The sequence below is a fragment of the Lytechinus variegatus genome, chromosome 8 (assembly GCF_018143015.1).
Source record: "Lytechinus variegatus isolate NC3 chromosome 8, Lvar_3.0, whole genome shotgun sequence".
NCBI lineage: Eukaryota > Metazoa > Echinodermata > Echinoidea > Temnopleuroida > Toxopneustidae > Lytechinus > Lytechinus variegatus.
Genome location: NC_054747.1, coordinates 122,354 through 137,418, shown reverse-complemented (window position 1 = coordinate 137,418; position 15,065 = coordinate 122,354). Strand labels below are relative to the sequence as shown.

At 36.3% G+C, this 15,065-nt stretch overlaps 1 protein-coding gene across 1 annotated transcript; it reads left to right on the top strand.

Moving 5' to 3' along the window:
- The first annotated feature begins 3,605 nt into the window (after nt 1–3,605).
- LOC121420557 lies at nt 3,606–13,734 on the top strand. The gene is made up of 10 exons (XM_041615220.1): nt 3,606–3,832; nt 5,601–5,817; nt 6,869–7,118; nt 7,880–8,150; nt 8,925–9,044; nt 9,280–9,508; nt 10,486–10,619; nt 10,966–11,083; nt 11,588–11,725; nt 13,604–13,734. The coding sequence occupies exons 1-10, from the start codon at nt 3,608–3,610 to the stop codon at nt 13,732–13,734; spliced, it is 1,833 nt and encodes a 610-aa protein (XP_041471154.1). The 5' UTR covers nt 3,606–3,607.
- The last annotated feature ends 1,331 nt before the right edge of the window (nt 13,735–15,065 follow it).

The following is a 15,065-nucleotide window of genomic DNA, read 5'->3' as shown; positions in this document are numbered from 1 at the left end:
ACCTCCCGTTTGCAAGTCAATATACACCAAACTGCCAAATACATTTCCTCGCACTTCGAGTTTAATATTATTGTTTTATGTACAATAGTATGCTTCTTTTTCATGACTACTTATAGTGATTGCCCCATTTTAAGGTCTTACTATAAAACATTTCCTGTCCGTGCTCACGTTCGCAGTAATGGATTGGTGAAATATGAATTCCTAGAATCAGTCCTTAAAATGTCCCTTTTTCTAATCTGAATATCAAAAATTTTCAGCTCGCGCTTCGCGCTCGCATCATTTGGTTAGTAAACTATGTATGGTCTTCGTGGATTTCTACGAACAAGCCTTAAAAAGCCCCTCTTCAGTTCTGAATTTCCTAAATTTTCAGCTCGCTCTTCGCGCTCGCAGGATTTGATTAGTGAGATGGGTATGTTAATCATAATGCTTTATGTGCATGTTTAGATGCAATCCTAACAAAATAAGCAAGCGCTTATTGACACTCGCATTAGATTACTACGGTGAGATGTGTATAATCTTAATGGATTCCTAGAATATAGTCCTTAAAATCTTTCTATTTGGAGGTCAATATTTACAAAAAATTCAGCTCGCGCTTCGCGCTCGCATTATTTAGCGAGACACGTACGTATCATAATAACAAAAGATTAATTACAATGTCCTTTTTTAGGTCTGAATACCAAAAATTTTAAGCTCGCGCTTCGCGTTCGCATTATTTGACCAGTGAGAGACATTTCCGTTTGATGGCACTGTCCTTAAAATGTCTCTAATAGGTCAGAATACCCAGCAACTGGGCGCGCTTCGCGCGCTCACTTAGTGACTCAAAATTTTTGCTGGTGCCCCCCCCCCCCCAATGCCATGACCCACGGTACGCCACTGATGATAGATGTAACATGAATTGAGCTCAAAGATCGAGAGAGCCAATTAAACAATGTTAGAAGCAAACGTTGAAAAAGAACAAATTCGTAATTATGAAAAAGATATTCATATATTTTCTTTACACCCATGTACATTTTATATTTCTGACAAAAATATTCTATTCTCATGCATAACCGGGGAGGGGAAAATGGGTCCGTTAGGACAAAAAAGTGTGGGAAAGGGGCTTTAGTGTACCTAAGCGGGGGGGGGGGGGCAGACTGCCCCCTGACGAGTAAAAACTGATCCCTGACGACCTAAGACAGTGGAGGGTGACTTTTTTTTGCTTGCCAATTTTATTCTGCCCTTTACTTGCGGTTGAAGACCTTTTTTCCTCTTTTTTTTTGCTTGGCAAGTTTTTTTTGTGGGTGAATTTGCCCCCCCCAGGCCCCCTTGGAAAATCCTAGGTAGGTACTGGAAAGGGGAAGGCAATTTTGATAGTTTTCCCGCGTGGAGCCGCTGGAGCGCGAAGCAAAGTTTGTGTATGAAAGAGAAAAATGTTTCGTTTAGGTTTTAATTATTTTTGGACAAAATAAAGATTTTTTTTTTTTGGGGGGGGGGCGTCCACACCGTGTTTGTCTCTATTCTCCTGCGTGTATTATTTTCCATATATAGTGAGCGCGCCCTAGAATTCTGGTAGGTGTTGAACGCATAGGCGGCGGAAGCGGGGGGGGGACGTGTCCCCCCCTAAATTTGAGGAGGGGGGGGGACGGTCCCCCCTAAATTTGTTGTTGATGACTTTTTTTTTTTTTTTTGCTTGTCAATTTATTTTCGTACGTCCCCCTAAAATTTTTGGGAATTTTTTTTTTTTGGTTCTCCAAAAATTTTTGGTTGTCCCCTCCTAAATTTTTTGGCTTCCGCCGCCAATGGTTGAACGTGGAAAAATGTAGCCAAACGACCTATATTTGTTAACTCTCCTTTTTTGCTTGTCAAAATTGAATTAAAAATAACTCATATCAATAGCAAACCCTCTCTTTTTTTACTTGTCATTTTTTCGGGAAAATAATAACCATGCAGCTATAGGCAAAGTCGTGATCAAAGTTTTACCAGCCCGCGGCGTGGCCTGGTCTGGCCCAGAACGTTATATGATTTCTTGCTCCTCATGCACCGGTCCAATATACTGTTACATAGCTGGCCAGGTGGGCCTGGCGCTGGTCTCTTGCTGATAGCGCCAATAGCCCGAAGTAGCACGCGCCATTCAAACGCGACTAAACATGAGGCTGGCTATACAGTCTTGACCTGAAAGCCGAGCTCCGGGGGGGGGGGGGGGGGGCTTTGCGGACAGTTAGTGCCCCTGCCTTTTTTAGTCAATATGTGCCCATTGAAAGAGTCTATAGGATTTTTTTTTATTTGGAATATCATTTAAACACATACAAATTTAAGTGAGCCAAATAAATGACCAGATATGTTTGACTCGATCCAAACCTGTTTTTTTTTATTCCTTCTTCCGCTTTTCAAAGTTGAGGCAAGACAAAATTACCATGCATTCTATATAAATTGGGGGTCATGCCTCCTAATACATTCCCCCAATCTGTACGCCAGATTAATGTAATTACTGGATCATTCATGATCTGTGGCGCATTCCCGGGGTGGGGGGGGTGGCACATAGTATATAATGGTATGTGCCGCGGAGGGGACCCCCATTTTTACACTCAAATTTCCGTTCCAAGGCATAACATTTTTGTCTTATTGAGAAAAAGAACAAAGAAATCCGCTCCAAACACTGCCAAAGCTTCGCATATTTTTGTTACGCCGTTCCGGTCGCATTTATCCGCTTATAATAATTTCTTCTTTCCCACTACGTTCCTCCCCTTTCTTCCTCTTTTCTCTTTTCTCCATTTTTTTCTTTTTTTTTTTTGGGGGGGGCAGCCGATGAGGGGGGGGGGGTGTAGTTTCGCCACCGTCTGATCTTACAATGGCTGGGGTTATAAATTGAGACTAATGTTTATGAAAACATTTGCGATCATGAAAAATAAGAAAAATCTAGGGACTGGATATTATGACATGCATGCAGGGACATCAGGACTGTCTGTGCCATGCCCATGATTGATAGAATAGAAAAGTAATCAGATTTTGATGAAAATTTTAGCGTTTTGCTACGATTGGGTACCTATAGAGCACACATGACTAATACACAATACAGAACATAATAAATGCATAAATATCTAAAAGGATAGATATTTTCCTAAATTAGCACGGGGAAAATTGATGTAGGATTTTTTTTATTTAAAGGCCTAGGCGATTGCAGGCCAGATCCCCACACTTTGCACCCGGTACCAGCGTAGATTATATAGTAAAGGTAATTAGTGTCCATCCAATGGCAATGCGTCATTTCGGATTATGCTAATAAGCCAGCCCGACGTACGCTGGTCAAACGCGCGCTGTTCAAATGATCGATCGGTTTGTCATATATCCATTCGTACAGCTAAAGTTTACGCACCGTGATTTCGTCTCGACTATAAAATAGTTTCAAATTCAGACACCGATTTGCCACAATTATTGTTACTATAACGAGTCGCCAAATTTAATATTAGTGGATTGATTGTTGAATAATTTGATTACCGTAGTGTAACTGTGTTACCTGAACAAGTACAACTTACAAGTTCTACGACTACGCTCGGGATCGCGAGGCCGAGGCCCAGGTGTATCGTCTTGGCTCTAACTAAGCCTCTAGGCTCTAGACAATTTGTAAACAATGGAACAAGACCGTTCAGCCAAGGCCACCAGCACGTGGAGGCTCGGGAAATCAGGCGGGGCCGGGGGGTCGTCGTCTGACTGCAACTCCAGCGCCGGTTCATCAGGGAGTGAAGGCACTGATGGTGTTTTTGTTTTTGTCAATGGAAGAAGAGCTCAGTCGAAGCGGACGGGGAAGGTGTTTGGACAGCTCACAGGGATCAAGAGGAACTCTGATGTCTTTGAGGTAAGTCGGAGAGGGACTCAATAAAATTCTCAGGTCTGGACAGACCGATGATTATCCGATGAATTTTTTCTAGGCTAGGGCTAGATCGAGCTCTAAGTCTAACGTTAGGCCTGCACCTTTAAGTTTAATATTTTATTCCTAATTTCATTTAGGCCTATGTAGATCTAGTAGATTGGGCCTAGTTTGGACACTAGAACTAGTGAAAGGATGGACTTTTTATCTCACTCCCTCACTCTCTCTCTCTTACTCATTCTGATATGAAATTGAAAAGTGATAATTTCATCAGGATTTATAGAATTAGAATGGCCATTTTATTGGAATCTGTATGAAATCCCTTTTTTGTAATTGTTACCATAAATGCATTTGTTTAAATTAATGTATACATGTACAAGATTAATTGCATTTTACCTATCAATTGATCATTTACCCCTTCCCTTGTTTTTAAGAGGTAATACTAGCAAAATGATATTGGTTGTGAGCTAGTATTTATACTTGAAAAACAAAACAAAAAAGTTTACATGTATATTTGAATTGATATTGTCAATTGAATATAGAATGATTCATTGCAATATTTAAAAAAATGAGGAGCCATATATTTTCTTTAAATCTAAAACAATTTTTTTTTTAGTATTAGAAGCTTCTAATCAGCTATGTGTGAAATTTGTCATGTCTGACAGAATTTTCTTAGAGATCATGTCCAACTCAGAAAAATGTTGATTGAAAAAAAATCAAACAAGCACAATAATGAAAGTGTCATCAAAATTGGATGTAAAATAAGAAAGTTATGACATTTCAAAGTTTCGCTTATTTTGAACAAAATAGTTATATGAACGAGCCAGGTACATCCAAATGAGAAATTTGATGATATCACTCACACACTATTTCTTTTGTTTTTTATTGTTTGTATTGTACAATATTTCAATTTTAATGAATTTGATGATTAGGACCCCCTTGCCTGAAGCACAAAATGTTAAAATAATGGAATTCCATGTGTTCAGAGAGGAATTTCATATTTCGTATGATAAAATACAAAAGAAAAAGTGAGTGAGTGATGTCATCAGTTCCCTCATTTGTATACTGACCGAGATGTGCATATAACTGTTTTGTGAAATGAAGCAAAACTTAAAAATGTCATAACTTTCTTATTTTACATACAATTTTGATGATGAATATTTCAGTGTTATGCTTGATGAAATTTTCTCTTTTTATTCAAATGAAGTTTTGTTGGGGTGGATTTGTCCTTTAATTCTTAATGTTATTTCTCTTTTCTATCACATGGATTGCGAGATGGTCTTCCTACATGTACCAAACAATAAAATTTATGATTTTCGCAGTTTGCCCCCAGTAATATTTTCGTTCTGTCAATATGATTATTATTTGGGACATGTCTGTTTCCATAACAACAATATCAAAGATCATTTCAAAATAATTGATTTGATTACTTCTGTAATCATTGCACCATGAATTATTACATTGTACATGATTTTAGTACCCCAAATGTAATTCAATTGAAATGTCCATTTTTCTTTGCCCCTACCTTTAATTATTTTAATTCATTAATTACCATGTTTGGATTGCTCATGAAATTTCCTTTCCGATGATATATAACTTTTGTAAACTAAACAACCCCAAAGAGAGCTGTCGCATAAAAGTCTAATTATGCGACTGGCAGTGGAATTGCCCACATAGGGAATATGTTTTACTCAGAATAGAATGTTGATAGTCAGAGAGATATGCCTGATCATCCAATTTTCTCTTATTTCAACAGATGAGAACTTCAGATGGAGCATCACTTAAGATGCCAGTCGGTGACCTAGACACAGATTCTTTAGGTGAGGAGTTTGGTGTGGATCTGGACAATCTCGAGGGGAATTTGCAACCTCTTCTCCATTCAACACCATACCTGAAGAAAAGAAGCAACTACCAACAGCGGAAGCGTGTGAAATCATCCAGGAATGCTTCCAAACCTGATAACAAGTATAAAGGTATGAACATCAAAATTGATATTAATTAAACTTCGAGCAGAACTAAATAAATTCATGTAACAAATCAATATTTTAAGTGTGATTAATTCTTTTTTTTTCAATGGGGTCATTTTAATTTAAAGGTATTGTTTAACTTTGTGAGCAGCCGATTTACAAAATTCTCAAACCAAGATGAAACATTTGTACAAGTGCATGTATTAGAACTAATAAACCCTGAAAACAACCGTTATTGAGAATGAAAAGCCAAAACTACAAGGCAAACCTTGATTTTGTAAATGGGCGTCTTATAGACACAGTACACATAAGTGTATGGGATGAAATTAAGATGGTGTTTCCGGTCACTTTATATTTCAATTTTTGAAGCACTAAATAATCATTTCGAACGCAATTTTTTCTGGGCTTCATTTTTGGAACATATCACAGACACAGGTGACAAGTATGACCTTCTAGCTCAGATTTTTTTAAAAGTCAAACCAATGTTGACCAATCACTTTAAATCAGATTATTTCTAGTACTTACTGATGCCCGCCCCCCCCCCCCTTTCTCTCTCTTCATGCTCTTTGCTAAACTCAAAAGAGTCTTGGAGATTCTCGAAAGCTCAAAACCAGCTGCTGTGAGGCCTTACAGTAATTTGTTATTTCATGATTAGCAACATTTTGCCTACATATTTTAATCCTGTTTGCAAATTCATATAAAAACCCAAATCAACGTTTTGAAAAACGAAAAATTTTGTTTGATATTTCTAACATGTTATTTGAATAAGAATTAGCTGATAAAAAATGTGGGAAAGACAAAGGAATTTGCAACAGCAACATGTGTACATGTTAGTGCAATATCCACAAAACGTATTGAGATATCATTATCAGGAAATCTAAATTTCTCTTTTGTTCACTCCACACTTGAAAAAAGGCATTCAAAAGCATGTTATGAGTATGGTTTGATTACAACGGTTGTTGTCTATTCCTAGATCTGGCTTTGTATATTTGCTTGTGTTTGATAGAAAGTATTTAACAAAGAATTGTTAATATTATTCATTTATCTTTAAATTCAGGATGCATTCAAGTACCCATCTCCTTGATACGAAAGGCACCACCTGGCTATACCCTAGTCACAAGTAACCCTGCAAAAGTCGAGTCTTTTAAATCAGAACTGAGAGCAAACCCACACCATCATATTCCAGTTCTACCTGTGATGGTGCACGATGAACATTGGATGAAGGAAAACGGAGAGGATGCTGAATACTTCTTACTAGGTGGCTACAGCTTGTGGGAGGCAATCGTAGACCTGGCTGACAATGAAAGGTAACCACTTTAGTGTTTATCAGTGTTTATATGTAGAAATATTGTTGCCGACAGTAGGCCTATACTCCAAGAACATAAAGATAAAAGATTTGCATACACTGTGTGTGAAGCTTTACCTCTTTTGAAAGAGCTATGCTTAAAAAAGGCATAATTACCATGATTTCTCAATTTTAGGCTTCTCACTATAAATTTAATTTTACGTATACTCTTGTACATATTCAGATTTTTTCAGTACTCAACTCTAGCCAGACTAGGATGGTTTTTTCCCCTTTTCTGGGGGGGGGGGTAACACAAGCACCACACAAATTTGCTTAATGGTAGTGTGCGATATAATCTGCAAGGTTGTGGTTAACTCTTCAAAATAAAACAACAATTTATTTTAATGAATTTATTCTGCTAATTTGTGTATTAATCATGCTTTTTGTTTTAATTCACTAAAATAAATTTCTTATGTATTTCATTTTCTTATAAATTTGTTTTGTGCTTTATGCAATAAATGTCAGCATAATTATGCTAAAATCAATTTGTTTCAGTTAATGAAAGTTAGAATAATCATATCTTAATATAAGATGAGATAACTCATTGCATTTACTGTGTACACAAAATCAAGTTTTAGAGCGATTTTGGGTCTACATGCTACAAAATGATGAATAACATCAGAAATTTGGTCTCAAAAGATGCTTGAGTCTTGAAAGTATAAAGTCAGTGTATGCATTCTTTTTAAAGTTAAACCTTTTTTATCTCAATGAATATTGCACTAGGTTTGCTCACTACAACAGATGCATGGTCAACGTTCATGCTGGACTTAGTGAAGTTGAGGCTCTGGAAGTGGGTGCTACTTTTCAGCAACACCAAAGTCTGTTAAGAGATGAAGTTCCAGACCTTGAAGGAAAGGTGAAGATGTGTCGTAGGCTTTTATTCACATTGCACGACTTAGATGAAGATTTGGATGAACCACCGTCTACCGTCAAAGATGACTGGAGGAAGCAGGCTGCTGCTGCTCTTGGTTGCATGTCATCACCATCTGTTGATGTGAGTTATTTTTTTCATGTAGAGAAATTAATTGAAAAATGCAATGTAACAGTAATTAAAATAAAAACCTCTCAGTCTAAAGGTTATCATGTATTAAATGTCGCATAGTTTTTTTTTCTTAATATCATGTAGTTCATGTGACAAATGTGAGGCCGTAATACACAAAGGTGGTTTTGAAAACCCATGTTAGAGTCCATGGTTTATGTAGATTTCCTGTATAATTTACGCTTAATTTAGCACTATCGGGTGCTTGTATAAAAAAATCCAATAGTGATGCACGCTTCAAGTTGACGCCTGCTACCATGTTTACATATGCTATTTTATTCATGAGTCCACTGTTTGAAGAGTGGACTCATTATTCAAAACAGTAGACTCATGCATAAAATATAGCGTGGATAACCATGGCAACAGGAGTAATTTTTTAATGGTAGAATAAGCATAATTCATACAGGAAATCTGCATAAACCATGGACTCAACCGTGGGTTTTCAAAACCACCTTTGTGAATTTGGGTCTTTAAGTATGATTAGTAGACCTAAGTTACATACTTTCTTTACAAGCAAATTAAAACTATGATAATTTGAATATGTGAACAGATTGTCTTATTCTAATTATTGGTATAGTTTTTAAAAATAATAACCAAAGAAGAAAATATCACAACTCACTAAAACAAAATTCCAGCCCTTATCAAAGAAGTACATCTGCTCTTTTTAGAGGATATTTAATGCAGTAAATTGTGTCATTAATAGAGTTTTCTGCTTCATTTTGGTTACAGGGAAGGAAGCCGCTGGAACCATTATTTCAGCTCGCTCTTTACAGCAGACGCTGTTACTCCAAGTTAACAAGGCTGTTTGCGATTCATTTGGAGAACACAGGGAAACCAATGAAGATATCTGTAAGTTCATGAGGCAATTAGATGATTTCACTTTGTCACTAGAGACTAAAATTTCTGAAAGTACAGTCTTTTATGTTGTAATTAGGAAACTTTTTTTACCTCGGTCAACCTTGGGGGTAATCTAAGGATTTTCTTGTTGATTCAATAATCTCTCGTGCATTCACAATTGATAACACTGTAACGGTTGAAACAGTATACATTATTTCTTTTCTTTGTATGTTTTTTTGTCTGTTAGATATTCTTACAGCTGCAAGGAATGACGGAAAGTGAGCGTTTCAACCTCTTGTCGAGACTGGTGGCTGGAGAGCTGCAGCCAAAAGAAATAAAGGGGGAGGCCCTTAAGATAAAGCGTATGGCACTACTCCAGCGAACGATGAAGACACTTACTAAATCAAAAACCTGGGAAGAGTGTGTGGAGCGCTATCCAGTGCACACTCAAAACTCTGCACTAGAGCAGTTTCTTGGTAGGTTAAATGCAATGGTACTTACATGTATTCCATGAATAGTTGAAAAATTGTTAATGTTCAGGATCAGTGGCAAAAGTATAATTGGTAAAAGGTAAAATGAATGAAAGTGAGTACATGTAGGGATGCTCCGGGCTGGATATACTCATAAATCAATAGAGTAAAATTCACAGAACAAAATGCTGAAAATTTTGTCAAAATCGGATAACAAATAAAGTTATTGAATTTAAAAGATTTGCATTATTCTGGTGAAACCGTTCGAGGCATGTCTTCATTAATATACATTAGGTCTTAGTGTTAATGATATCCCCACTTATTCTTTTGTATTTTATTATATGAAATTAGGTTCATTCAAAATATTTCTACCAAGAACTAAAACAACAACTGATTAAGTGCATAAGTTATATCTTGCTGCAACTTTTTTCATCATAATGGAATACATCATTTACACATTTATATGAAAACAATTATGATTTCATGTAATAACATGAAAAAAGGAAAGTCAAGTGGGGATGTGAGATCAGCCTACTTATTGAATATTCATGAAGACATGTCGACTCTAGAACTGTTTTACCAGAAGATTGCAAATCTTTAATATTCGTTTTTTGTCATCCAATTTCGATCGAATTTTCAGCATTTTGCTCTGTGAATTTTACTCTTATATCTTCAGCCCGGAGTATCTCTTTAAATAAAGTCACATTGTTGATCCTTAATGTACTTAAACATATAAATGTCTGGCACTTTGTGGTATTCCATTGATGCTTGATGTGATTGCAGTGTCACATTATGTTTTTCTTGTGCTAAGGCCACAGTCATTCAACAGTTAGCTTGGGGTGGGAGGGACTGCGACATAAATGAGGTCATAATAAGCAGATGTTAGCTTTACTTGCTCCGACTTGAAAGAAGGTAGAACTTAATTTAATTTCATGTCACATGCTCATTTCTTGCACTGAGTCAGTATCAATGTATTTTTTCAGGAAAGGACATGAGGAAGTCAATTCCACAAGAATTTGTGAACTACATCCGAGAGGCGGAGGAGACTATGGAAGGAGAGTACACAAGTTTGGAAGAACTACAGACAAGTCCTGTAGTTCTTACTGTAATCGAAGCGGTGAGCAATTGTTTTTTAAATGATCTTGTCCAATAAACACGAAAATTCAGAACAAGTGTAAAGTGCTTCCTGGCTCGCAGTACAAGAATCATTGTCCTGGCCACACCCCCTCCAAAAAAAACACACCCTAAACATTGGAAAGGAATTCAGTATTGAACACTTTTTAAGGAATTAAATGATTTGAAACAAATTGATAATTTCAATGACAGTTATGGTGTCTATTCAGTTTTGATTGCAAGATGCATAAACAAAACAATTCTTTTGCAGCCAACCACATACTATTACCCCTCTCCCCTCCGGATATTGTATTTTAATTTTTCTCTTATTTTGCTTTTTCCTATTATAGAAATCAACAAAGGGATTGAAACAGCATGTAAAGAAGGTGAAGGAAGCAACTAGTCAACTGGCAGCATTGACTGAAAACATAACAACCGCTGCTGAGTGGATATCACACATGAAAAGAAGTGGTTTTTAGATAGTTTCAGAATCAGTTGTTGTAAACGATTCAAATGGTAAATAAATCTGATATATTTTTAGAAATATGTTAATGCATACTCATTTTACATACATGTTTTTTTATGAAATCAAAACATTCTGTTGCAGTAATGAAGAATACTATGTCTCTTGTTAGTTATGGTGTATTTGGAATTCTATACTTATGATTATGATAATTATGGAGTAATGAGAAATGCCTACTTGCACAATTTTTCTGTTCAAAGAATTCACAATAAATAATATTTGAAATAAGAGTATCCCATGTGAAACACTGCACTGTTTGATTTAAAAGCCAATGTGTTAATTTTGCATTTTGGCAAGGCCAAAGCTAAGGCCATGTCTGTGAATATTCCCAATTTTTTTTTCTTGCAAGTTTCTTATACGTGTTGCAATTCAAGGCCTGCTTTTTTGGTCTTAACCGCATTGTCTGCATAATTGTACAAATTATACAAGTACTATTTCTTCCCATACAGCTCGGCATTTGATTGTTGGAGGACAACAGGATGTGCCTGGACTCCCAAAAGTTATACAGGAGAGTTCATGTTACAGAATACTCCTGGAGACTTACACCAAACCACAGGATGAAGTTGCATGTTTCGTCCAAAATACAGGTGAGTTACCACTCTAAAACGAAATATTGGTGCATTTCATGCAATAGACCAAGTTGTCATAGAGGTCTGATGTGAGATATATATATATGTGTGTGTGTGTGAAGTTACACATGTACTACAGCTTTGGCAACTCTTTTATTTGGGGGCGTAGCTTAAATCAAGGTTCCCGAGAGCTATCTACCCTTTGGAAAATTTGGTGATGCTGAAAAAATGTCTCTGCCAGGAAACGAACCCGGGCCACCAGCTTTGAACGCCGGTGCCTTAACAACCCGGGGGGGCTGCTTCCATTCACGAGTGGATACCATGCGCGACCATGGGGTCTCGAAAAGCACCCTAAACACGTAATTTCCATATTCTGAAAATGCACCCCTTAACAAGTATTTGCGTGTGAAACCCTACCCTTAACAAGTATTGGAAACAAAGCGATACTCTTGGCAAATATTTCCTGAAATGAACCCCTAAACAAGTACAGGAATGTTTTATAGTACGGGTCCTTCGGTCGTCGGCTTTACCTTATTTGGTTTAGTACGACCCCACCTTCTACACCTCGCGCAAATCGGACTCTAAACACAAAGTGTTGGAGCAAAAAGGACATCTTTTATAAAACATTTTAATTTTGTTTTATCATCCCCGCAAATTCGACCCTAAACACGTAATTTTCCTAGCGAAATAGATACCCTTTTTTCATTATTTTTGTGTTTTTGACACCCTTATCACGTTACGTACGTAACGTGCCCTATCGTGAAAAGGACATCCTTTTAACGTGTTTTTTTGGTCACGCATGGTATCCACTCATCAATGTAAGTGCCCCCCCCCCCGGGCTTAACCACTAGACCACAAAGACGGGTTAGTGGCTAGGCGACCCTGATCCGATTGACCGTCAGACAGATTTCGAAAAAGGAAATTATAACTGGTATGGGTGTCGAAAATCTGTCTGACGGTCAATCGGATCGGGGTCGCCCTAGCCACTAACCCGTCTCTGTGGTCTAGTGGTTAAGGCACTGGCGTTCAAAGCTGGGGCCCGGGTTCAATACCCAGCAGAGACATTTTTTCGGCATCACCAATTTTTCCAAAGGGTAGATAGCTCTGGGGAACCTTGATTTAAGCTATGCCTACCATTGTTCTCTTCATCCATTTCTTTCACACTATATATATATACATATATATATATATATATATACATATTTATATACAGTATATATATATTTATTTACTCTTGTAGAAAATTAATATATCCAGTAAATGGGGGCTGAAGCTTGTTTGTTTTAGATTTGTAAAAGAAAGCTGTCATCGCATTGTATTTTTCAAGACATTTTTCTTTGGAAAACAAATTCACAAATAGTTACACCAGGGTCCCGTAACACAAAGGTTAGTGATTGATCGTACGCTTCATTTTCACGACTGATTGTGCATTGTAGTCAATGGAATCAATTGTAGGAAAATGTGCTACGATCATTGCTAAGTTCTGTGTTACATGCCCCAGATTATGAGTCTAAAACATTAGGGACAGTTTTATATCTCCATGTCAGACTAAAAAACACAATTTTGGGTTAAATTTGCAAATACTTTTTTCAGCTTACATCATGTAGGTGCAATTTCTTTGCTTTTATTGATTAAAACCAGTCAATATTATGCTATTTACAATGAGGAAAGTTATGGTATGCATGATAAATAATCGAATATTGATTAGAGATTGGGATACAACCAAATATATTGTAATTTGATTTTGATATCGCATTTCCAGTTATTTTGTTGAGAATACTACTAATTGGAAAATATAAGAATGATGCTTATTTTAAGATTTTTCACAAATTTAAAGAAAAATGTGAATCTAATAATCATGATTAATGAAAATGCATTTTCTTCATTGCTTTGCAGGTACTTTTGACGATGAAGCAAGATCAATGGAGAGAGTATCGAGGAGGCTCTGTTGGTTCCTTGGAGACTCAAGTCGTGAAGAATCCCTTCCTTCAAATTATAGTTCAGATGACTATGAATTTATAGAGTAATTATAACTACCAGGTAGTCAGGGTTGAATTTTCGCTTGGCATGCATGCTCATTGTTTTAAAAGTTAACATGATTTTACAGACATTTGACCATTGATTCTTTAAACCATGAAAAACATAATTAGCCTCAAAATTAGTGTAGAATCCAAGGTTTTTGAAAAGCTTCTGTCCTTACTTTTGATAGTGGTCAATTTCATTTTCAGGCACCAGTCTTATGAAGAGACATCATAGCAACCAGTTTAGATGCTCAGGAATGCTATTTAGGGGACAATGACATGAATATCTTGTAGCATACACGTGAGATAAATTTATATATTTCTATCTTGCAGCGTACCCATGAGATAAATTTATATCTTGTAGCATACCCATGAGATAAATTTATATCTTGTAGCATACCCATGAGATAAATTTATATCTTGTAGCATACCCGTGAGATAAATTTATATCTTGTAGCATACCAATGGGATAAATTTATATCTTGTAGCGTACCCATGAGATAAATTTATATCTTGTAGCATACCCATGAGATAAATTTATATCTTGTAGCATACCCATGAGATAAATTTATATCTTGTAGCGTACCCATGAGATAAATTTATATCTTGTAGCGTACCCATGAGATAAATTTATATCTTGTAGCATACCCATGAGATAAATTTATATCTTGTAGCGTACCCATGAGATAAATTTATATCTTGTAGCGTACCCAGGAGATAAATTTACATCTTGTAGCATACCTTGAGATAAATTTATATCTTGTAGCATACCCATGAGATAAATTTATATCTTGTAGCATCCCGTGAGATAAATTTATATCTAGTAGCGTACCCATGAGATAAATTTACATCTTGTAGCATACCTTGAGATAAATTTATATCTTGTAGCATACCCATGAGATAAATTTATATCTTGTAGCATACCAATGGGATAAATTTATATCTTGTAGCATACCCATGAGATAAATTTATATCTTGTAGTGTACCCATGAGATAAATTTATATCTTGTAGCATACCTTGAGATAAATTTATATCTTGTAGCATACCCATGAGATAAATTTATATCTTGTAGCATACCAATGGGATAAATTTATATCTTGTAGCATACCCATGAGATAAATTTATATCTTGTAGCGTACCCATGAGATGAATATATATGTTGTAGCATACACATGGGCTTAATTTATATCTTGTAGCATACCAATGGGATAAATTTATATCTTGTAGCATACCAATGAGATAAATTTATATCTTGTAGCATACCAGTGAGATGAATTTATACTTTGTAGCGTACCAATGGGATAAATTTATTTCTTGCAGCGTACTAATGAGATAA